Below are 26,106 nucleotides of genomic sequence, written 5' to 3'. Positions count from 1 at the left end.
ATCCCAAATCCCAATCCCGTACCATGTGCACGCGGTACAGGATGCTGATCCCCAATCCCAAATCCCCAATCCCAAATCCCAAATCCCAAATCCCAATCCCGTACCATGTGCACGCGGTACAGGATGCTGATCCCCAATCCCCAATCCCCAATCCCCAATCCCAAATCCCAAATCCCAAATCCAAATCCCAAATCCCAATCCCGTACCATGTGCACGCGGTACAGGATGCTGATCCCCAATCCCCAATCCCCAATCCCAAATCCCAAATCCCAAATCCCAAATCCCAATCCCGTACCATGTGCACGCGGTACAGGATGCTGATCCCCAATCCCAAATCCCAATCCCAAATCCCAAATCCCAAATCCCAATCCCAAATCCCAATCCCGTACCATGTGCACGCGGTACAGGATGCTGATCCCCAATCCCAAATCCCAATCCCCAATCCCCAATCCCAATCCCCAATCCCAAATCCCAAATCCCAATCCCGTACCATGTGCACGCGGTACAGGATGCTGATCCCCAATCCCCAATCCCCAATCCCAAATCCCCAATCCCAAATCCCAAATCCAAATCCCAAATCCCAATCCCGTACCATGTGCACGCGGTACAGGATGCTGATCCCCAATCCCAAATCCCAATCCCCAATCCCAAATCCCAAATCCCAAATCCCAAATCCCAAATCCCAAATCCCAATCCCGTACCATGTGCACGCGGTACAGGATGCTGATCCCCAATCCCCAATCCCCAATCCCAAATCCCAAATCCCAAATCCCAATCCCAATCCCAATCCCGTACCATGTGCACGCGGTACAGGATGCTGATCCCCAATCCCAAATCCCAAATCCCAAATCCCAATCCCAATCCCAAATCCCAAATCCCAATCCCAATCCCAATCCCAATCCCGTACCATGTGCACGCGGTACAGGATGCTGATCCCCAGCGTCATGAAGGGCTTGGAGAAGTCGATCACCTTCTCCCGCTCGGCCGTGATGGTGAACGCGGCCACGGCCAGGTCGGCTTTCTGGGGACCCCCAAAAACGGGGGGTCAGCGGGGATGGACCCCGACACGGAACCCCAAAAATATCCCGGGGTCAGCGGGGATGGACCCCCGAACCGAACCCCAAAAAATCCTCCTCCAGCATCCCAAAAATATCCCGGGGTCAGCGGGGATGGACCCCGACATGGAACCCCAAAAAATCCTCCTCCAGCATCCCAAAAATATCCCGGGGTCAGCGGGGATGGACCCCGACATGGAACCCCAAAAAATCCTCCTCCAGCATCCCAAAAATATCCCGGGGTCAGCGGGGATGGACCCCGACATGGAACCCCAAAAAATCCTCCTCCAGCATCCCAAAAAAATCATGGGGTCAGCGGGGCTGGACCCCTGCACCGAACCCCAAAAAATCCTGGAGTCATCCTCCTCCGGTACCCCAAAAAAATCCTGGGGCTCAAATCCTCCGGGAACCCCAAAAAAATCCCAGGGTTCAAATCCCCCAGGGACCCCAAAAATATCCCGGGGTCAATGGGCTGGACCCCACACGGAACCCCAAAAACGAGGGGTCAGCACGGCTGGACCCCCACAGGGAACCCCAAAAAATCCTGGAGTCATCCATCCCCGGCACCCCAAAAAAATCCCGGGGTCAGCGGGGCTGGCTGTCCCTATGGGATTTTCCCAGTGGGGTTTTTATTATGGGAATTTTCCCAGTGGGATTTTCCCAATGGGATTTTCCCAGGGGGATTTCTCATAAACCCGCCATTCCCAATGGGATTTTCATTATGGGAATTTTCCCCATGGGATTTTTGCAATAGGGATTTTCCCAGTGGGATTTACCCAATGGGAATTTTCCCAGTGGGATTTTTGTTAAAGGGATTTTCCCAATGGTGATTTTCCCAGTGGGATTTTTCTCATGGGAAATTTTCCCAATGGGATCTTCCCAGTGGGATTTTTCATAAACCCGCCATTCCCAATGGGATTTTCAGTCTGGGAATTTTCATTATGGGAAATTTTCCCAGTGGGATTTTCCCAATGGGATTTTCATTATGGGAATTTTCCCAATGGGTATTTTCCCCATGGGATTTTCCCAGTGGGAATTTTGTTATGGGAATTTTTCCAGTGGGGATTTTCCCCATGGGATTTTCCCAATGGGATTTTCATTATGGGAATTTTCCCAGTGGGGATTTTCCCAATGGGGATTTTCCCAATGAGATATTTCGTTATGGGAATTTTCCCAATGGGAATTTTCCCATTGGGATTTTTCTTACGGGGATTTTCCCAATGGGATTCTCCCCAGTGGGATTTTTCATAAACCCGCCATTCCCAATGGGATTTTCATTATGGGAATTTTCCCCATGGGATTTCCCAATGGGATTTTCCCAGTGGGATTTTTGTTATGGGAATTTTCCCAATGGGGATTTTCCCAATGGGATTTTCCCAATGGGATTTTCCCAATGGGATTTTTCATAATCCCACCATTCCCAAAGGGATTTTCGTTATGGGAATTTTCCCAATGGGATTTTCCCAATGGGATTTTCCCAGTGGGATTTTTCATAATCCCGCCATTCCCAATGGAATTTTCATTATGGGAATTTTCCCCATGGGATTTTCCCAATGGGACTTTTCGTTATGGGAATTTTCCCAATGGGGATTTTCCCAATGGGGATTTTCCCCATGGGTTTTTCCACTATGGGATTTTCATTATGGGAATTTTCCCAGTGGGATTTTTGTTATGGGGATTTTCATTAAGGGAATTTTCCCCATGGCGATTTTTCCCATGGGATTTTCCCAGTAGGATTTTCCCAATGAGAATTTGCCCAGTGGGATTTTTGTTACGGGGATTTTCCCAATGGGATTTTCCCAATGGGAATTTCCCAGTGGGATTTTTCATAAACCCGCCATTCCCAATGGGATTTTTATTATGGGAATTTTCCCCATGGGATTTTCCCAATGGGATTTTCCCAGTGGGATTTTTCATAAACCTGCCATTCCCAATGGGATTTTCATTACGGGAATTTTCCCAATGGGAATTTTCCCAAAGGGATTTTTGTTACGGGGATTTTCCCAATGGGAATTTTCCCAATGGGATTTTCCCATGGGATTTTTCATAAACCTGCCATTCCCAATGGGATTTTCATTACGGGAATTTTCCCCATGGGATTTTCCCAATGGGATTTTCCAAGTGGGATTTTCCCAGTGGGATTTTTCATAAACCTGCCATTCCCAGTGGAATTTTCATTATGGGAATTTTCCCAATGGGGATTTTCACAAAGAGATTTTTGTTACGGGGATTTTCCCAATGGGATTTTTGTTACGGGGACTTTCCCATGGGATTTTTGTTATGGGAATTTTCCCCATGGGATTTTCCCAGCGGGATTTTCCCAGTGGGATTTTTCATAAACCTGCCATTCCCAGTGGAATTTTCATTATGGGAATTTTCCCCATGGGATTTTTGTTACGGGGATTTTCCCAATGGGGATTTTCCCAGTGGGATTTTCCCAATGGGATCTTCCCAGTGGGATTTTTCATAATCCCACCATTCCCAATGGGATTTTCCCAATGGGATTTTTTGTTATGGGAATTTTCCCAGTGGGATTTTTGTTATGGGAATTTTCCCAATGGGGATTTTCCCAATGGGGATTATCCCCATGGGTTTTTCCACTATGGGATTTTCATTAAGCGAATTTTCCCAGTGGGATTTTCATTATGGGAATTTTCCCAATGGGGATTTTCCCAGTGGGAATTTTCCCAATGGGGATTTTCCCCCGCGGGATTTTCCCCGCGGGATTTTCCCAGCGGGAATTCCCACCGCCCCCCGCGGGACCTCCCGGGGCCGTACCCGGTTGATGAGCTCGCCCACCATGCCGGTCCAGGAGCCGTTGGGCTCGGGGGCCCCGTAGAGCCCGTCCTCCACCAGCTTGATGTGGAAGCGGAACTTGAGCAGCGCCGCCAGCTCCCGCAGCATGTCCACGCAAAACCCCTCGTAGCGCTCGGGGCCGCCCGCGCCGCCCACCCGCATCACGTACGGGTTCTCCTGGGATTTGGGACACGGGAATGGTCAGTGGGGTGTGGGAGTGGTCAGTGAGGTGTGGGATTCGTCAGTGGGACACAGGAATGGTCAGTGGGACACAGGAGTGGTCAGTGGGACACGGCAATGGTCAGTGGGACACAGGAGTGGTCAGTGGGACACGGCAATGGTCAGTGGGACACAGGAGTGGTCAGTGGGACACAGCAATGGTCAGTGGGACACAGGAATGGTCAGTGGGACACAGGAATGGTCAGTGGGACACAGGAGTGGTCAGTGGGACACAGGAGTGGTCAGTGGGACACAGCAATGGTCAGTGGGACACAGGAGTGGTCAGTGGGACACAGCAATGGTCAGTGGGACACAGGAGTGGTCAGTGGGACACAGCAATGGTCAGTGGGACACAGCAATGGTCAGTGGGACACGGCAATGGTCAGTGGGACACAGGAGTGGTCAGTGGGACACGGCAATGGTCAGTGGGACACAGGAGTGGTCAGTGGGACACGGCAATGGTCAGTGGGACACGGCAATGGTCAGTGGGACACAGGAGTGGTCAGTGGGACACAGGAGTGGTCAGTGGGACACAGGAGTGGTCAGTGGGACACAGCAATGGTCAGTGGGACACAGGAATGGTCAGTGGGACACAGGAATGGTCAGTGGGACACAGGAGTGGTCAGTGGGACACGGCAATGGTCAGTGGGACACAGCAATGGTCAGTGGGACACAGGAATGGTCAGTGGGACACAGGAGTGGTCAGTGGGACACAGGAGTGGTCAGTGGGACACGGCAATGGTCAGTGGGACACAGGAATGGTCAGTGGGACACAGGAGTGGTCAGTGGGACACAGGAATGGTCAGTGGGACACAGGAGTGGTCAGTGGGACACAGGAGTGGTCAGTGGGACACGGCAATGGTCAGTGGGACACAGCAATGGTCAGTGGGACACAGGAATGGTCAGTGGGACACAGGAGTGGTCAGTGGGACACAGGAGTGGTCAGTGGGACACGGCAATGGTCAGTGGGACACAGGAATGGTCAGTGGGACACAGGAGTGGTCAGTGGGACACAGCAATGGTCAGTGGGACACAGGAATGGTCAGTGGGACACGGCAATGGTCAGTGGGACACAGGAGTGGTCAGTGGGACACAGGAATGGTCAGTGGGACACAGCAATGGTCAGTGGGACAGAGGAGTGGTCAGTGGGACACAGCAATGGTCAGTGGGACAGAGGAATGGTCAGTGGGACACAGGAATGGTCAGTGGGACACAGGAGTGGTCAGTGGGACAGAGGAATGGTCAGTGGGACACAGGAGTGGTCAGTGGGACAGAGGAATGGTCAGTGGGACACAGGAATGGTCAGTGGGACACAGGAGTGGTCAGTGGGACAGAGGAATGGTCAGTGGGACACAGGAGTGGTCAGTGGGACACAGGAATGGTCAGTGGGACACGGCAATGGTCAGTGGGACACAGGAGTGGTCAGTGGGACACAGCAATGGTCAGTGGGACACAGGAGTGGTCAGTGGGACACGGCAATGGTCAGTGGGACACAGGAGTGGTCAGTGGGACACAGGAATGGTCAGTGGGGTGTGGGAGTGGTCAGTGGGACACAGGAGTGGTCAGTGGGACACAGGAGTGGTCAGTGGGACACGGCAATGGTCAGTGGGACACAGGAGTGGTCAGTGGGACACGGCAATGGTCAGTGGGACACAGGAGTGGTCAGTGGGACACAGGAATGGTCAGTGGGACACGGCAATGGTCAGTGGGACACAGCAATGGTCAGTGGGACACAGCAATGGTCAGTGGGACACAGGAATGGTCAGTGGGACACAGGAGTGGTCAGTGGGACACAGGAGTGGTCAGTGGGACACAGGAGTGGTCAGTGGGACACGGCAATGGTCAGTGGGACACAGGAATGGTCAGTGGGACACAGGAGTGGTCAGTGGGACACGGCAATGGTCAGTGGGACACAGGAGTGGTCAGTGGGACACGGCAATGGTCAGTGGGACACAGGAGTGGTCAGTGGGACACAGGAATGGTCAGTGGGACACAGGAGTGGTCAGTGGGACACAGGAGTGGTCAGTGGGACACAGGAGTGGTCAGTGGGACACGGCAATGGTCACTGCGGTGTGGGAACAGTCAGGGAGACCCCGATAACCAGTCCCTCCCAGTCCATCCCAGTCCCTCCCAATCCTATCCCAGTCGCTCCCAGTTCCTCCCAGTAACTCCCAGTCCCCCTAAATCCCCTCCCAGTCCATCCCAGTTCCCCCCAATCCCCTCCCAGTTCATTCCAGTCCCCCCCAGTCCCCCCCAGTCCCTCCCAGTTCCTCCCAGTCCATCCCAGTCCCCCCCAATCCCCTCCCCGTTCATCCCAATCCCCTCCCAGTCCCCCCCACTCCCCTCCCAGTCCCCCCCAGTCCCCTCCCAGTCCATTCCAGTCCCCCCCCAATCCCCTCCCAGTTCATTCCAATCCCCTCCCAGTCCATCCCAGTCCATCCCAGTCCCCCCCAGTCCCATCCCAGTCCATCCCAGTCCCCCCCAGTCCCACCCAATCCTCTCCCAGTCCCCCCCAAGTCCCATCCCAGTCCCTCCCAGTCCCCCCCAGTCCCACCCAATCCTCTCCCAGTCCCCCCCCAGTCCCATCCCAGTTCCCTCCCACTCCCCCCCACTCCCCTCCCAGTCCCCCCAGTCCTCTCCCAGTCCATCCCAGTTCCTCCCAGTAACTCCCAGTCCATCCCAATCCCCTCCCAATCCCCTCCCAGTCCATCCCAGTCCCCCCCAGTCCCATCCCAGTTCATCCCAGTCCCCCCCACTCCCCTCCCAGTCCCCCCCACTCCCCTCCCAGTCCCCCCCAGTCCCCTCCCAGTCGCTCCCAGTCCCCCCCAATCCCCTCCCAATCCCCTCCCAGTTCATTCCAATCCCCTCCCAGTCCCCCCCAGTCCCCCCCAATCCCCTCCCAGTGCTCCCAGTGCTGACCAGTATGGTGGTGATGATGAGGGTCTTGTTGGCCAGGCTGTCCGAGGCGTTGAGGGCCAGCGTGGCCTCGTCCATGGCCAGCGTCCGGTTGGAGAACCACACCCCCACCTGGGGGCGTGGCCACGGCGTCAGGGGGCGGGGCCACGCGGGGCGTGGTCATGGGGGGCGTGGCATAGGGGGGTCCTGGGGGTCACTCGGGGGTCACTCGGGGGTCACTCGGGGGTCACTTGGGGGTCACTCTGGGTCACTCTGGGGTCACTGGGTCACTCAGGGGTCACTCAGGGGTCACTCAGGGGTCACTCGGGGGTCACTCGGGGGTCACTCTGGGGTCACTGGGTCACTCAGGGGTCACTCAGGGGTCACTTTGGGTCACTCAGGGGTCACTCGGGGGTCACTTGGGGGTCACTCAGTGGTCACTCTGGGGTCACTGGGTCACTCTGGGGTCACTCAGGGGTCACTCAGGGGTCACTCGGGGGTCACTCGGGGGTCACTCTGGGTCACTCTGGGTCACTCAGGGTCACTCGGGGGTCACTGGGTCACTCTGGGGTCACTCAGGGGTCACTCTGGGGTCACTCGGGGGTCACTTGGGGGTCACTCTGGGTCACTCTGGGGTCACTGGGTCACTCAGGGGTCACTCAGGGGTCACTCAGGGGTCACTCTGGGGTCACTCTGGGGTCACTCGGGGGTCATTCTGGGGTCACTCGGGGGTCACTCTGGGGTCACTCAGGGTCACCCAGTGGTCACCGAGTGGTCACTCAGTCACTTAGGGTCACTCAGGGGTCACTCAGGGTCACTCAGGGTCACTCATTGGTCACCCAAGGTCACTCAGTGGTCACTCAGTGGTCACTTAGGGTCACTAGGGGGGGGTTGGATCACTCAGTGGTCACTCAGGGGTCACTTTGGGGTGGGGGTCACTGTGGGGGTCACTCAGTGATCACTCAGTTGTCACTCATTGGTCACCCAGTGGTCACTCAGGGTCACATTCGGTCACTCAGTGGTCACCGAGCGGTCACCCAGCGGTCACTCAGTGGTCACTCAGTGGTCACTCATTGGTCTCTCATTGGTCACCCAGTGGTCACTCAGAGTCACTTGGTGCTCATTCATTGGTCACTCGGGTCACTCAGTGGTCACTCTAGGTTCACTCAGGGGTCACTTTTGGTCACTCAGGGTCACTCAGTGGTCACTCAAGGTCACTCTGGGTCACTCAGGGTCACCCAGTGGTCACTCAGTGCTCTCTCATTGGTCACTCGGGGTCACTCAGGGTCACTCAGTGGTCACTCTGGGGTCACTCAGGGTCACCCAGTGGTCACTCAGTGCTCTCTCATTGGTCACTCGGAGTCACTCAGGGTCACTCAGTGGTCACTCTGGGGTCACCCAGGGGTCACCGAGTGGTCACTCAGTCACTCAGGGTCACCCAGTGGTCACTCAGTGCTCTCTCATTGGTCACTCAGGGTCACTCAGGGGTCACTCAGGGGTCACTCTGGGGTCACTCTGGGGTCACTCTGGGGTCACTTTGGGTCACTCAGGGGGGGTTGGGTCACTCAGGGGTCACTCTGAGATGGAGGTCACTGGGGGGTCACTCAGGGGTCACTCAGGGTCACTCATTGGTGACTCAGTGGTCACTCAAGGTCACTCTGGGTCACCCAGTGGTCACTCAGTGGTCACTCAGTCACTTAGGGTCACTCAGGGTCACTCATTGGTCACCCATTGGTCTCTCAGGGTCACTCAGTGGTCACTCATTGGTCACTCATTGGTCACTCATTGATCACTCAGCGGTCACTCAGCGGTCACTCGGGGTCACTCGGGGTCACTTGGGGTCACTCATTGGTCACCCATGGGTCACTCGGCGGTCACTCATTGGTCACTCAGCGGTCACTCGGGGTCACTTAGCGGTCACTCAGCGGTCACTCAGCGGTCACTCAGCGGTCACTCATTGGTCACTCGGGGTCACTCAGTGGCCACTCATTGGTCACTCGGGGTCACCGGGGTCACTCGGGGTCACTCAGGGGTCACTCAGGGTCACTCATTGGTCACTCAGGGGTCACTCATTGGTCACTCATTGGTCACTCATTGGTCACTCAGCGGTCACTCAGCAGTCACTCAGCGGTCACTCATTGGTCACTCATAGGTCACTCATTGCTCACCCATGGGTCACTCATTGGTCACTCATTGGTCACCCATGGGTCACTCATTGGTCACTCATTGGTCACTCATTGGTCACTCCGCGGTCACTCATTGGTCACCCATAGGTCACTCATAGGTCACTCATAGGTCACTCATTGGTCACTCATTGGTCACCCGGGGTCACTCAGTGGTCACTCGGGGTCACTCATTGGTCACTCAGCAGTCACTCGGGGTCACTCGGGGTCACTCGGGGTCACTTGGGGTCACTCATAGGTCACTCACTGGTCACTCACTGGTCACTCATTGGTCACTCATTGGTCACTCAGCGGTCACTCAGTGGTCACTCAGTGGTCACTCGGGGTCACTCATTTGTCACCCATCGGTCACCCATCGGTCACCCATGGGTCACTCGGGGTCACTCGGGGTCACCCGGGGTCACCGGGGTCACAGGGCGCTGCCCACCTCGCGGTGTCCGTCCCGGCCCTTCTCCAGCACGCGCAGGCTGTAGTTGGTTCTCTGCCCTTTGCTGTTGAACTCCACGCGCCCCGTCAGCCCGTCGTACTCCACCTGGAACGCCCCAAAAATACACCCGGAACACCCCAAAAATACACCCAAAAATACCTGAAAAATACACCCGGAACACCCCAAAAATACACCCGGAACACCCCAAAAATACACCCCAAAAATACCCCAAAAATACACCCGGAACACCCCAAAAATACACCCCAAAAAATACCCCAAAAATACACCCCAAAATACCCCAAAAATACACCCGGAACACCCCAAAAACACACCCAAAAAATACCCCAAAAATACACCCGGAACACCCCAAAAATACACCCGGAACACCCCAAAAATACACCCAAAAAATACCTGAAAAATACACCCGGAACACCCCAAAAATACACCCGGAACACCCCAAAAATACACCCGAAAAATACCCCAAAAATACACCCCAAAAATACCCCAAAAATACACCCGGAACACCCCAAAAATACACCCGAAAAATACCCCAAAAATACACCCGGAACACCCCAAAAATACACCCGGAACACCCCAAAAATACACCCGAAAAATACCCCAAAAATACACCCGAAAAATACCCCAAAAATACACCCGGAACACCCCAAAAAATAACCCAAAAATACACCCGGAACACCCCAAAAATACACCCCAAAAATACCCCAAAAATACACCCGGAACACCCCAAAAATACACCCGAAACACCCCAAAAAATACCCAAAAAATACACCCGAAACACCCCAAAAATACACCCGGAACACCCCAAAAATACACCCGAAACACCCCAAAAATACACCCGGAACACCCCAAAAATACACCTGAAACACAGCAAAAATACACCCCAAAAAACACCCGAAAAATACACCCGGAACACCCCAAAAATACACCCGGAACTCTCCTGAAACACCCCAAAAAATACCCGAAAAATACACCCGGAACACCCCAAAAATACACCCGAAAAATACACCCAAAACACCCCAAAAATGCACCCGGAACACACAAAAAAATACCCCAAAAATACATCTGAAACACACCAAAAATACACCCCAAAAATACACCCGGAACACCCCAAAAATACACCTGAAACACAGCAAAAATACACCCCAAAAATACCCGAAAAATACACCCGGAACACCCCAAAAATACACCTGAAACACACCCGGAACACCCCAAAAAATACACCTGAAACACACCCGGAACACCCCAAAAAATACACCCGAAAAGTACACCCCAAACACCCCAAAAAATACACCTGAAACACACAAAAAATACACCTGAAACACACCCGAAACACCCCAAAAATACACCCAAAACACCCCAAAAATACACCCGAAACACACCCGGAACACCCCAAAAAAGACCCGAAAAATACACCCGGAACACCCCAAAAATACACCTGAAACGCCCCAAAAATACCCCTGAAACACACCCGGAACACCCCAAAAATACACCTGAAAAACACCCAAAATCCACCCGAAACGCCCCAAAAATACACCCGGAACACCCCAAAAATACACCTGGAACACCCCAAAAATACACCCGAAAAATACACCCAAAACACCCCAAAAATACACCCAGAACACCCCAAAAATACACCCGGAACACCCCAAAAACACACCCGAAACACACCAAAAATACACCTGAAACACACCCGGAACACCCGAAAAATACCCGAAAAATACACCCGGAACACCCCAAAATTACACCCGAAACACCCCAAAAATACACCTGGAACACACCAAAAATACACCTGAAACGCACCCCAAATCCACCCGAAACACCCCAAAAATACACCTCAAACACACCCAAAACACCCAAAAAAATACCCAAAAAATACACCCGGAACACCCCAAAAATACACCCGGAACTCTCCTGAAACACCCCAAAAAATACCCGAAAAATACACCCCAAAAATACACCCGGAACACCCCAAAAATACACCCCAAACAGCCCAAAAATACCCCAAAAATACACCCGGAACACCCCAAAAATACACCTGAAACGCACCCCAAATGCACCCGAAACACCCCAAAAATACACCCGGAACTCTCCTGAAACACCCCAGAAAATACCCGAATAATATACCCCGAACACCCCAAAAATGCACCCGGAACACCCCAAAAATACACCCGAAACACCCCAAAAATACACCCCAAAAATACCCCAAAAATACACCCGGAACACCCCAAAAATACACCCGAAACACCCCAAAAATACACCCAGAACTCTCCTGAAACACCCCAAAAATACACCTGAAACACACCCGGAACACCCCAAAAAATACCCGAAAATTACACCCGAAACACCCCAAAAAATACACCTGAAACACACAAAAAATACACCTGAAACACAACCGGAACACCCCAAAAATACACCCCAAAAAAACACCTGAAACACACCTGGAACACCCCCAAAAATACCCGAAAAATACACCTGAAATGCACCTGAAACACCCCAAAAATTACCGGAAAAATCCACCCGAAACACCCCAAAAAATACCCGAAAAATACACCCGAAACACACCTGGAACACACCAAAAATCCACCCAAAACACCCCAAAAATCCACCCGAAATACCCCAAAAATACACCTGAAACACACCCGAAACACCCCAAAAATACACCCGGAACACCCCAAAAATACACCTGAAATCCACCCGGAACACCCCAAAAATACATCTGAAACACACCCAGAACACCCAAAAAATACCCCAAATATACACCCGAAACACACCTGAAACGCACCCCAAATTCACCTGAAACACCCCAAAAATACACCTGAAACACACCCGGAACACCCCAAAAATACCCGGAAAATACACCCGAAACACACCTGAAACACCCCAAAATATACCTGAAAAATACACCCAAAACACCCCAAAAATACACCTGAAACACACCCGGAACACCCCAAAAAATACTCAAAAAATACACTCGAAACACACCTGGAACGCACCCAAAATCCACCCAAAACACCCCAAAAAACTACCCGAAATACCCCAAAAATACATCTGAAACGCACCCGAAACACCCAAAAAAATACCCCAAATATATACCCAAAATACACCTGAAACGCACCCCAAATCCACCCAAAACACCCCAAAAAATACCCGAAATCCACCCGAAACACCCAAAAAAATACCTGAAATCCACCTGAAATACCCCAAAAAAATACCCCAAAACTACACCTGAAACACACCTGAATCGCACCCCAAATCCACCAGAAATACCCCAAAAATTCACCTGAAATACCCCCAAAATACCCCAAAAAATACACCCAAAATACCCCAAAAATACACCTGAAACACACCTGAAACACACCCAAAATCCACCCGAAACACCCCAAAAATTCACCTGAAATACACCCGAAATACCCCAAAAAATACACCTGGAACACACCCAAAATCCACCCGAAACACCCCAAAAATTCACCTGAAATACAACCGAAATACCCCAAAAAATACACCTGGAACACACCCAAAATCCACCCGAAATCCACTTGAAATACCCAAAAAAATACCCGAAAAATACACCCGAAACACACCTGAAACACACCCCAAATCCGCCCGAAACACCCCAAAAATACCCAAAAAATAAACCCCGAATACACCCAACAATACACCCAAAACACACCCAAATTCCACCTGAAATACCCCCAAAATACACCTGAAATGCACCCAAAATCCATCCGAAATACCCCAAAAATACACCTGAAATACGCCCAAAAACACCCCAAAAATACACCCGAAATACGCCAAAAATACACCTGAAATAGCCAAAAAAATACCCAAAAAATACACCTGAAATGCCCCAAAAATACACCTGAAACAAATCCAAAATCCACCCAAAACACCCCAAAAATACACCCAAAAAATACACCTGAAATACACCTGAAATGCGCCCAAAAATACCCCAAAAATACACTCGAAATACGTCAAAAATACACCTGAAATAGCCAAAAAAATACCCCAAAAATACACCCGAAATACACCTGAAATACACCCGAAAAACACCTGAAATGCACCCAAAATACCCCAAAAAATACACTCGAAATGCACCCAAAATACCCCAAAACTATACCTGAAATACCCCAAAATACACCCAAAATACCAAAAAAAATACCCCAAAAGTACACCCAAAATACACCCGAAATCCACCCAAAATACCCCAAAAATACACCCAAAACACACCCGAAACACACCCAGAAATACCCCAAAAATCCACCCGAAACACACCTGAAATACACCCAAAATCCACCTGAAATACCCCAAAAATAAACCTGAAATACCCCAAAAACACCCAAAAAATACACCTGAAATACACCCAAAACACACCTAAATTCCACCCAAAATACCCCAAAAAAACACCCGAAATACAAAAAAAAACCCCAAAAATACACCTGAAATACACCCGAAACACACCTGAAACGTACCCCAAATCCACCAAAAATACCCCAAAAAAACACCCGAAATACAAAAAAAAAACCCCAAAAATACACGTGAAATGCCCCAAAAATACACCAAAAATACACCCAAAAATACACCCAAATACCCCCAAAAATACCCCAAAATTACACCTGAAATAGCCAAAAAAAAACCCCAAAAATACACCTGAAATGCCCCAAAAATACACCAAAAATACACCCGAAACACACCCAAATACCCCCAAAAATACCCCAAAATTACACCTGAAATAGCCAAAAAACCCCAAAAATACACCTGAAATGCCCCAAAAATACACCAAAAAATACACCCGAAATACACCCAAATACCCCCAAAAATACCCCAAAATTACACCTGAAATAGCCAAAAAAAAACCCCAAAAATACACCTGAAATGCCACAAAAATACACCCAAAAATACACCCGAAATACACCCAAATACCCCCAAAAATACCCAAAATTACACCTGAAATAGCCAAAAAAAAACCCCAAAAATACACCTGAAATAGGCACAAAAATACACCAAAAATACACCCGAAATACACCCAAATACCCCCAAAAATACCCCAAAATTACACCTGAAATAGCCAAAAAAAACCCCAAAAATACACCTGAAATGCCCCAAAAATACACCAAAAATACACCCGAAATACACCCAAATACCCCCAAAAATACACCAAAAATACACCCGAAACACACCCAAATACCCCCAAAAATACCCCAAAAATACACCTGAAATAGCCAAAAAAACCCCAAAAATACACCTGAAATGCCCCAAAAATACACCCAAAAATACACCCCCAAAAATACACCCAAATACCCCCAAAAATACCCCAAAATTACACCTGAAATAGCCAAAAAAACCCCAAAAATACACCTGAAATAGGCACAAAAATACACCAAAAATACACCTGAAATGCCCCAAAAATACACCCAAAAATACACCCGAAATACACCCAAATACCCCCAAAAATACCCCAAAATTACACCTGAAATAGCCAAAAAAAACCCCCAAAAATACACCTGAAATGCCCCAAAAATACACCCAAAAATACACCCGAAATACACCCAAATACCCCAAAATTACACCTGAAATAGCCAAAAAAAAACCCCAAAAATACACCTGAAATGCCCCAAAAATACACCAAAAATACACCCGAAATACACCCAAATACCCCCAAAAATACCCCAAAATTACACCTGAAATAGCCAAAAAAACCCCAAAAATACACCTGAAATGCCACAAAAATACACCAAAAATACACCCGAAATACACCCAAATACCCTCAAAAAAACCCCAAAATTACACCTGAAATAGCCAAAAAAAAACCCCAAAAATACACCTGAAATGCCCCAAAAATACACCCAAAAATACACCCGAAATACACCCAAATACCCTCAAAAAAAACCCAAAAATACACCTGAAATAGCCAAAAAAAACCCCAAAAATACACCTGAAATGCCCCAAAAATACACCCAAAAATACACCCGAAATACACCCAAATACCCTCAAAAAAACCCCAAAAATACACCTGAAATAGCCAAAAAAAAAACCCCAAAAATACACTTGAAATGCCCCAAAAATACACCCAAAATACACCCGAAATACACCCAAATACCCTCAAAAATACCCCAAAATTACACCTGAAATAGCCAAAAAAAAACCCCAAAAATACACCTGAAATGCCCCAAAAATACACCCAAAAATACACCCGAAATACACCCAAATACCCCCAAAAATAACCCAAAATTACACCTGAAATGCCCCAAAAATACACCCAAAATACACCCGAAATACACCCAAATACCCCCAAAAATACCCCAAAATTACACCTGAAATAGCCAAAAAAATACCCCAAAAATACACCTGAAATGCCCCAAAAATACACCCAAAAATACACCCGAAATACACCCAAATACCCTCAAAAATACCCCAAAAATACACCTGAAATAGCCAAAAAAAACCCCCAAAAATACACCTGAAATGCCCCAAAAATACACCCAAAAATACACCCGAAATACACCCAAATACCCCCAAAAATACACCAAAAATACACCCGAAACACACCCAAATACCCCCAAAAATACCCCAAAAATACACCTGAAATAGCCAAAAAAACCCCAAAAATACACCTGAAATGCCCCAAAAATACACCCAAAAATACACCCCCAAAAATACACCCAAATACCCCCAAAAATACCCCAAAATTACACCTGAAATAGCCAAAAAAACCCCAAAAATACACCTGAAATAGCCAAAAAAAAACCCCAAAAATACACCCGAAATACACCCAAATACCCTCAAAAAAAACCCAAAAATACACCTGAAATAGCCAAAAAAAAACCCCAAAAATACACCTGAAATGCCCCAAAAATACACCAAAAATACACCCGAAATACACCCAAATACCCCCAAAAATACCCCAAAATTACACCTGAAATAGCCAAAAAAAAACCCCAAAAATACACCTGAAATGCCCCAAAAATACACCCAAAAATACACCCGAAATACACCCAAATACCCCCAAAAATACCCCAAAATTACACCTGAAATAGCCAAAAAAACCCCCCAAAAATACACGTGAAATGCCACAAAAATACACCCAAAAATACACCCGAAATACACCCAAATACCCCCAAAAATACCCCAAAATTACACCTGAAATAGCCAAAAAAACCCCCCAAAAATACACGTGAAATGCCACAAAAATACACCCAAAAATACACCCGAAATACACCCAAATACCCCCAAAAATACCCCAAAATTACACCTGAAATAGCCAAAAAAACCCCCCAAAAATACACGTGAAATGCCACAAAAATACACCCAAAAATACACCCGAAATACACCCAAATACCCTCAAAAAAAACCCAAAAATACACCTGAAATAGCAAAAAAAAACCCCCCAAAATACACCTGAAATGCCCCAAAAATACACCAAAAATACACCCGAAATACACCCAAATACCCCCAAAAATACCCCAAAATTACACCTGAAATAGCCAAAAAAACCCCCAAAAATACACCTGAAATGCCCCAAAAATACACCCAAAATACACCCGAAATACACCCAAATACCCCCAAAAATACCCCAAAATTACACCTGAAATAGCAAAAAAAAACCCCCAAAAATACACCTGAAATGCCACAAAAATACACCCAAAAATACACCCGAAATACACCCAAATACCCTCAAAAAAACCCCAAAAATACACCTGAAATAGCCAAAAAAAACCCCAAAAATACACCTGAAATGCCCCAAAAATACACCAAAAATACACCCGAAATACACCCAAATACCCCCAAAAATACCCCAAAATTACACCTGAAATAGCCAAAAAAAAACCCCAAAAATACACCTGAAATGCCCCAAAAATACACCCAAAAATACACCCGAAATACACCCAAATACCCCCAAAAATACACCAAAAATACACCCGAAACACACCCAAATACCCCCAAAAATACCCCAAAAATACACCTGAAATAGCCAAAAAAAACCCCCAAAAATACACCTGAAATGCCCCAAAAATACACCCAAAAATACACCCGAAATACACCCAAATACCCCCAAAAATACCCCAAAATTACACCTGAAATGCCCCAAAAATACACCCAAAATACACCCGAAACACACCTGAAACACACCCAAAATCCAAATGTTTTTGGGGTGTTCCCGGTGGTTTTTCAGGGCGATTTTGGGGTTTTTCAAGGCAAATTTGGGGTTTTTTGGGGCGGTTTTTGGGTTTTTTCAGGGCGGTTTTTGGGCTGTTCCTGGGGTTTTTCAAGGCAATTTTGGGGTTTTTTTTGGGGCGTTCCTGGGGTTTTTTCAGGGTGGTTTTTGGGGCGGTTTTTGGAATTTTTGGGGCTGTTTTTGGGGTGTTCCTGGCGTTTTTTCAGGGCGATTTTGGGGTTTTTTGGGGCGGTTTTGGGGTTTTTTCAGGGCGGTTTTTGGGGCGTTCCTGGGGTTTTTCAAGGCAATTTTGGGGTTTTTTTTGGGGCGTTCCTGGGGTTTTTTCAGGGCAATTTTTGGGGCGGTTTTTGGTTTTCTTCAGGGCAATTTTGGGGCGTTCCTGGGTTTTTTTCAGGACGGTTTTTGGGGTGTTCCTGGGTTTTTTTCAGGGTGGTTTTTGGGGCGGTTTTTGGAATTTTTGGGGCTGGTTTTGGGGTGTTCCTGGCGTTTTTTCAGGGCAATTTTTCATGCTGTTTTTGGAGCATTCCCGGTGGTTTTTCAAGGCAGTTTTTGGGTTTTTTGGGGTGGTTTTTGGCCTGTTTTTAATGCAGTTTTTGACCCGTTCCTGGGTTTTTTTCCGGGCAGTTTTGGGGTTTTTTTGGGGCGGTTTTTGGGTTTTTTCACGGCGGTTTTTGGGCTGTTCCTGGCGGCTTTTCAAGGCAATTTTGGGGTTTATTTTGGGGCGGTTTTTGGGTTTTTTAAGGGTGGTTTTTGGGCTGTTCCTGGGGTTTTTCAAGGCAATTTTGGGGTTTTTTTTGGGGTTTTTTCAGGGCAATTTTTGGGGCGGTTTTTGGTTTTTTTCAGGGCAATTTTGGGGCGTTCCTGGGTTTTTTTCAGGGCGGTTTTTGGGGCGTTCCTGGGGTTTTTCAAGGCAATTTTGGGGTTTTTTTTGGGGCGTTCCTGGGGTTTTTTCAGGGTGGTTTTTGGGGCGGTTTTTGGAATTTTTGGGGCTGTTTTTGGGGTGTTCCTGGCGTTTTTTCAGGGCGATTTTGGGGTTTTTTGGGGCGGTTTTTGGGTTTTTTCAGGGCGGTTTTTGGGCTGTTCCTGGGGTTTTGCAAGGCAATTTTGGGGTTTTTTTTGGGCTGTTCCTGGGTTTTTTTCAGGGCAATTTTTGGGGCGGTTTTTGTTTTTTTTTCAGGGCAATTTTGGGACATTCCTGGGTTTTTTTCAGGGCGGTTTTTGGGGCATTACTGGCGGCTTTTCAAGGCAAATTTGGGGGTTTTTTGGGGTGGTTTTTGGGTTTTTTCAGGGCGATTTTGGGCTGTTCCTGGGTTTTTTTCAGGGCAATTTTTGGGGCGGTTTTTGGTTTTTTTCAGGGCAATTTTGGGGCGTTCCTGGGTTTTTTTCAGGGCAATTTTGGGGCATTACTGATGGCTTTTCAAGGCAATTTTGGTTTTTTTTTGGGGCGGTTTTTGGGTTTTTTCAGGGCGGTTTTTGGGCTGTTCCTGGGGTTTTTCAGGGTAATTTTGGGTTTTTTTGGGGCAGTTTTTGGGGCGTTCCAGGTTTTTTTTTCCGTGCTGTTTTTGGAGCATTCCTGGCGGTTTTTCAAGGCAATTTTGGAGTTTTTTTGGGGCAGCTTTTGGGTATTTTCAGGGCTGTTTTTGTGCTGTTCTTGGGTTTTCTCAGGGCAGTTTTTGGGCTGTTCCTGGGATTTTTTTCTGGGCGGTTTTGGGGGCAATTTTTGGGTTTTTCAGGGCAATTTTTGGGCTGTTCCTGGGTTTTTTTCAGGGCAATTTTGGGGCGTTCCTGGGGTTTTTTCAGGGCAATTTTTGGGCTGTTCCTGGGTTTTTTTCAGGGCAATTTTTGGGGCGTTCCTGGGTTTTTTTCAGGGCGGTTTTTGGGGCATTCCTGGTGGTTTTTCAAGGCAATTTTGGGGTTTTTTTTGGGGCGGTTCTTGGGTTTTTTCAGGGCGGTTTTTGGGCTGTTTTTGATGCTGGTTTTGGGCTGTTCCTGGGGTTTTTTGACGCGGTTTTTGATGCTGTTTTTGGGGCGTTCCTGGGTTTTTTTCCGGGCAATTTTGGGGCATTCCTGGTTTTTTTCAGGGCAATTTTGGGGCATTCCTGTATTTTTTCCAGGGCAATTTTGGGGCATTCCTGGGGTTTTTTCAGGGCAATTTTTGGGCTGTTCCTGGGTTTTTTTCCGGGCAATTTTGGGGCGTTCCTGGGGTTTTTTCAGGGCGGTTTTTGGGCTGTTCCTGGGGTTTTTTCAGGGCAATTTTGGGGCATTCCTGGGTTTTTTCAGGGCGGTTTTTTGCGTGTTCCTGGGGTTTTCTCAGGGCGATTTTGGGGCATTCCTGGGGTTTTTTCAGGGCACCTTTGGACGCGGTTTTTGGGTCGTTCCTGGGTTTTTTTCAGGGCAATTTTGGGGCGTTCCTGGGTTTTTTTCAGGGCGATTTTGGGGTTTTTTTTGGGGCATTCGTGGGTTTTTTTCAGGGCAATTTTGGGGCATTCCTGGGTTTTTTTCAGGGCAATTTTGGGGCATTCCTGGGTTTTTTTCAGGGCGGTTTTGGGGCATTCCCGGTGGTTTTTCAAGGCAATTTTGGGGTTTTTTTGGGCGGTTTTGGGTTTTTTCAGGGCAGTTTTTGGGCTGTTTTTGATGCTGTTTTTGGGCTGTTCCTGGGGTTTTTTCAGGGCGATTTTGGGGGGTTTTTGGGGCGGTTTTTGGAATTTTTGGGGCTGGTTTTGGGGTGTTCCTGGCGTTTTTTCAGGGCTGTTTTTGATGCTGTTTTTGGAGCATTCCCGGTGGTTTTTCAAGGCAGTTTTTGGGTTTTTTGGGGCGGTTTTTGGCCTGTTTTTAATGCAGTTTTTGACCCGTTCCTGGGTTTTTTTCCAGGCAGTTTTGGGGTTTTTTTGGGGCGGTTTTTGGGTTTTTTCAGGGCGGTTTTTGGGCTGTTCCTGGGTTTTTTTCTGGGCAATTTTGGGGTTTTTTTGGGGCGGTTTTTGGTTTTTTTCAGGGCGGTTTTTGGGCTGTTCCTGGGGTTTTTCAGGGCAATTTTGGGGTTTTTTTGGGGCGGTTTTTGGGTTTTTTCACGGCGGTTTTTTGGGGTGTCCCTGGGTTTTTTTCAGGGCGATTTTGGGTTTCTTTGGGGCAGTTTTTGGGGCGTTCCTGGGTTTTTTTTTCCGTGCTGTTTTTGGAGCGTTCCTGGCGGTTTTTCAAGGCAATTTTGGAGTTTTTTTGGGGCAGCTTTTGGGTATTTTCAGGGCTGTTTTTGGGCTGTTCTTGGGTTTTCTCAGGGCAGTTTTTGGGCTGTTCCTGGGATTTTTTTCTGGGCGGTTTTGGGGGCAGTTTTTGGGTTTTTCAGGGCGGTTTTTGGGCTGTTCCTGGGGTTTTTTCAGGGCAATTTTGGGGCATTCCTGGGGTTTCTTCAGGGCCATTTGGGGTTTTTTTTGGGGCATTCGTGGGTTTTTTTCAGGGCAGTTTTTGGGCTGTTCCTGGGTTTTTTCCAGGGCAATTTTGGGGCGTTCCTGGGTTTTTTTTAGGGCGGTTTTTGGAGCATTCCCGGTGGTTTTTCAAGGCAATTTTGGGGTTTTTTGGGGGCGGTTTTTGGTTTTTTTCAGGGCAGTTTTTGGGCTGTTTTTGATGCTGGTTTTGGGCTGTTCCTGGGGTTTTTTCAGGGCGATTTTGGGGGGTTTTTGGGGCATTCCTGGGTTTTTTTCAGGGCGGTTTTTGGGGCATTCCTGGCAGATTTTCAAGGCAATTTTGGGGTTTTTGAGGGGCAGTTTTTGGGTTTTTTCAGGGCAGTTTTTGGGCTGTTCCTGGGGTTTTTTCTGGGCACTTTTTGACGCGGTTTTTGATGCTGTTTTTGGGGCGTTACTGGGTTTTTTTCCGGGCAATTTTGGGGCATTCCTGGAGTTTTTTCAGGGCGATTTTGGGGTTTTTTTGGGGGCATTCCTGGGTTTTTTTCAGGGCAATTTTGGGGCATTCCTGGGGTTTTTCCAGGGCAATTTTGGGGCATTCCTGGGTTTTTTTCAGGGCAATTTTGGGGCATTCCTGGGGTTTTTCCAGGGCAATTTTTGGGCTGTTCCTGGGTTTTTTCCAGGGCAATTTTGGGGCGTTCCTGGGGTTTTTCAGGGCTGTTTTTAGGGTGTTCCTGGGTATTTTTAGGGCAATTTTGGAGCGTTCCTGGGTTTTTCCAGGGCAATTTTGGGGCATTCCTGTTTTTTTTCAGGGCGTTTTTTGGGGCATTCCTGGTTTTTTTTCAGGGCGTTTTTTGGGGCATTCCTGGATTTTTTCCAGGGCAATTTTGGGGCATTCCTGGGTTTTTTTCAGGGCAATTTTTGGGCTGTTCCTGGGTTTTTTTCCGGGCAATTTTGGGGCATTCCTGGGGTTTTTCAGGGCTGCTTTTAGGGTGTTCCTGGGTTTTTTTAGGGCAATTTTGGGGCATTCCTGGGTTTTTTCAGTGCGGTTTTTGGGGTGTTCCTGGGGTTTTTTTTGGGGGGCATTCCTGGGTTTTTTTCAGGGCAATTTTGGGGCATTCCTGGGTTTTTTTCAGGGCAATTTTGGGGCATTCCTGGATTTTTTCCAGGGCAATTTTGGGGCATTCCTGGGTTTTTTTCAGGGCAATTTTTGGGCTGTTCCTGGGTTTTTTTTCTGGGCAATTTTGGGGCGTTCCTGGGGTTTTTCAGGGCTGTTTTTAGGCTGTTCCTGGGTTTTTTTAGGGCAATTTTGGGGCATTCCTGGGTTTTTTCAGTGCGGTTTTTGGGCTGTTCCTGGGGGTTTTTTTGGGGGGGCATTCCTGGGTTTTTTCCAGGGCAATTTTGGGGCATTCCTGGGTTTTTTTCAGGGCGATTTTGGGCTGTTCCTGGGTTTTTTTCAGGGCGATTTTGGGCTGTTCCTGGGTTTTTTTAGGGCAATTTTGGGGCATTCCTGGGTTTTTTCCAGGGCAATTTTGGGGCATTCCTGGGTTTTTTCAGGGCGGTTTTCGGGGTGTTCCTGGGGTTTTTTTTGGGGGCATTCCTGGGTTTTTTTCAGGGCGGTTTTTGGGGCATTCCTGGTGGTTTTTCAAGGCAATTTTGGGGTTTTTTGTGGGGCAGTTTTTGGGTTTTTTCAGGGCGGTTTTTGGGCTGTTTTAAATGCAGTTTTTGGCGCGTTCCTGGGTTTTTTTCTGGGCAATTTTGGGGGTTTTTTGGGGGCGGTTTTTGGGTTTTTTCAGGGCGGTTTTTGGGCTGTTCCTGGGGTTTTTCAAGGCAATTTTGGGGTTTTTTTGGGGCGGTTTTTGGGTTTTTTCACGGCGGTTTTTGGGGTGTCCCTGGGTTTTTTTCAGGGCGATTTTGGGTTTCTTTGGGGCAGTTTTTGGGGCGTTCCTGGGTTTTTTTTTCCGTGCTGTTTTTGGAGCGTTCCTGGCGGTTTTTCAAGGCAATTTTGGAGTTTTTTTGGGGCAGCTTTTGGGTATTTTCAGGGCTGTTTTTGGGCTGTTCTTGGGTTTTCTCAGGGCAGTTTTTGGGCTGTTCCTGGGATTTTTTTCTGGGCGGTTTTGGGGGCGGTTTTTGGGTTTTTCAGGGCGGTTTTTGGGGCGTTCCTGGGGTTTTTTCAGGGCAATTTTGGGGCGTTCCTGGGGTTTCTTCAGGGCGATTTTGGGTTCTTTTTGGGGCATTCCTGGGTTTTTTTCAGGGCAATTTTGGGGCGTTCCTGGGGTTTTTTCAGGGCAATTTTTGGGCTGTTCCTGGGTTTTTTTCAGGGCAATTTTTGGGGCGTTCCTGGGTTTTTTTCAGGGCGGTTTTTGGGGCATTCCCGGTGGTTTTTCAAGGCAATTTTGGAGGTTTTTTTGGGGCGGTTTTTGGGTTTTTTTCAGGGCAGTTTTTGGGCTGTTTTTGATGCTGGTTTTGGGCTGTTCCTGGGGTTTTTTCAGGGCGATTTTGGGGGGTTTTTGGGGCATTCCTGGGTTTTTTTCAGGGCGGTTTTTGGGGCATTCCTGGTGGTTTTTCAAGGCAATTTTGGAGGCTTTTTGGGGCGGTTTTGGGTTTTTTTCAGGGCAGTTTTTGGGCTGTTTTTGATGCTGTTTTGGGGCTGTTCCTGGGGTTTTTTTCAGGGCACTTTTTGACGCGGTTTTTGATGCTGTTTTTGGGGCGTTCCTGGGTTTTTTTCCGGGCAATTTTGGGGCATTCCTGGGTTTTTTCAGGGCGGTTTTGGGGCATTCCTGGGTTTTTTCAGGGCAATTTTGGGGCATTCCTGGGTTTTTTTCAGGGCAATTTTGGGGCATTCCTGGGGTTTTTTCAGGGCAATTTTTGGGCTGTTCCTGGGTTTTTTTCCGGGCAATTTTGGGGCCTTCCTGGGGTTTTTTCAGGGCGGTTTTTGGGCTGTTCCTGGGGTTTTTTCAGGGCAATTTTGGGGCATTCCTGGGTTTTTTCAGGGCGGTTTTTGGGGTGTTCCTGGGGTTTTCTCAGGGCGATTCTGGGGTTTTTTTTGGGGCATTCCTGGGATTTTTTCAGGGCAATTTTGGGGCATTCCTGGGGTTTTTTCAGGGCACCTTTGGACGCGGTTTTTGGGTCGTTCCTGGGTTTTTTTCAGGGCAATTTTGGGGCGTTCCTGGGTTTTTTTCAGGGCGATTTTGGGGTTTTTTTTGGGGCATTCGTGGGTTTTTTTCAGGGCAATTTTGGGGCATTCCTGTTTTTTTTCAGTGCGGTTTTTGGGGCATTCCTGGGTTTTCTCCAGGGCAATTTTGGGGCATTCCTGGGTTTTTTTCAGGGCGGTTTTTGGGGCATTCCCGGTGGTTTTTCAAGGCAATTTTGGGTTTTTTTGGGGGCGGTTCTTGGGTTTTTTCAGGGCGGTTTTTGGGCTGTTTTTGATGCTGTTTTTGGGCTGTTCCTGGGGTTTTTTTTCAGGGCACTTTTTGACGCGGTTTTTGATGCTGTTTTTGGGGCGTTCCTGGGTTTTTTTCCAGGCAATTTTGGGCTGTTCCTGGGTTTTTTCCAGGGCAATTTTGGGGCATTCCTGGGTTTTTTTCAAGGCGGTTTTTGGGGCATTCCTGGTGGTTTTTCAAGGCAATTTTGGGGTTTTTTGTGGGGCAGTTTTTGGGTTTTTTCAGGGCGGTTTTTGGGCTGTTTTAAATGCAGTTTTTGGCGCGTTCCTGGGTTTTTTTCTGGGCAATTTTGGGGGTTTTTTGGGGGCGGTTTTTGGTTTTTTTCAGTGCGGTTTTTGGGGCATTCCTGGGTTTTTTTCAGGGCAATTTTTGGGCTGTTCCTGGGTTTTTTTCCGGGCAATTTTGGGGCATTCCTGGGGTTTTTCAGGGCTGTTTTTAGGCTGTTCCTGGGTTTTTTTAGGGCAATTTTAGGGCGTTCCTGGCTTTTTTTTTCAGGGCGATTTTGGGGGGGTTTTTTTGGGCATTCCTGGGTTTTTTCAGTGCGGTTTTTGGGGCATTCCTGTTTTTTTTTCAGTGCGGTTTTTGGGGCATTCCTGGGTTTTTCCCAGGGCAATTTTTGGCGCGCTCCTGTTTTTTTTTTTTTCCCGTGCTGTTTTTGTCACTTCCCCGGCGTTTTTCCAAGCCGATTTCGGGGTGTATTTTGGTGGGTTTTTTTTTGTGGTTTTTTTTTCGGGGTGCCTCTCACCATGCGCAGGTAGTTCATCAGGCTGGTGCCGTGGGGCCAGATGCCGGGCGCGGCGCAGGCCAGCGGCCGCCCGCCGATCTCCTGGCTGCGGTTCAGCTCCCGCACGGCGCCCACCACCACGTGCACGGCGTCGAAGAGCAGCGCCGCCGACAGCTGCGGGGGGAGACAAGGCCGCTTTTTTGGGGGTCCCCCCGGAGGGTTTGGGGTCCCCCCAGACCCCAAATCCCCACCCCAGAGACCCCCAAGGGTTTGGGTTCAGCAAGACGTCGAATCTCCAAATCTTTGTCATTTTTTTGTTAATTTTTGTCAATTTTTGGTCACTTTTTCCCGAGGTTTTTTGGGATCCCTTCAAGGTTTTTGGGGTCTCCATCGAGTTTTGGGGTCCCCCTGAGGGTTTGGGGTCCCCCCAGACCCCAAATCCCCACCCCAGAGACCCCCCCAGGGTTTGGGTTCAGCGCGACGTCGAATCTCAAAGTTTTTGTCAATTTTTGTCATTTTTTTGTCAATTTATGTCAATTTTTTGACATTTTCCCCAACGTTTTTTGGGGTCCCTTCAAGGTTTTTTGGGGTCTCCATCGAGTTTTGGGGTCCCAAATTCCCACCCCAGAAACCCCCCCAGGGTTTGGGTTCAGCGCGACGTCAAATTTCCAATTTTTTGTCACTTTTTGTAACTTTTTTCCTATTTTTTTGGGGTCCCTTCAAGGTTTTTTCGGGTCTCCATCGAGTTTTGGGGTCGCCCTGAGGGTTTGGGGTC

The 26,106-nt window shown here is 48.5% G+C and overlaps 1 protein-coding gene across 1 annotated transcript; it reads right to left on the bottom strand.

The window, feature by feature from the left end:
• Positions 1 to 907: 907 nt before the first annotated feature.
• LOC128783387 (glutamate receptor ionotropic, kainate 5-like) lies at positions 908 to 25,526 on the bottom strand (the record flags this gene model as incomplete). Its single annotated transcript, XM_053934030.1, has 5 exons — positions 908 to 1,021; positions 3,834 to 4,028; positions 6,990 to 7,097; positions 9,576 to 9,680; positions 25,353 to 25,526. Coding segments are annotated over 5 exons (696 nt in total), but the record flags the coding sequence as incomplete, so codon positions are not given.
• Between the last annotated feature and the right edge of the window lie 580 nt (positions 25,527 to 26,106).

Source organism: Vidua chalybeata, unplaced genomic scaffold (assembly GCF_026979565.1).
Source record: "Vidua chalybeata isolate OUT-0048 unplaced genomic scaffold, bVidCha1 merged haplotype scaffold_273_ctg1, whole genome shotgun sequence".
NCBI classification, from domain to species: domain Eukaryota; kingdom Metazoa; phylum Chordata; class Aves; order Passeriformes; family Viduidae; genus Vidua; species Vidua chalybeata.
The sequence above is the reverse complement of the archived record's forward strand: the minus strand, read 5'-3'. Positions and strand labels throughout refer to the sequence as shown.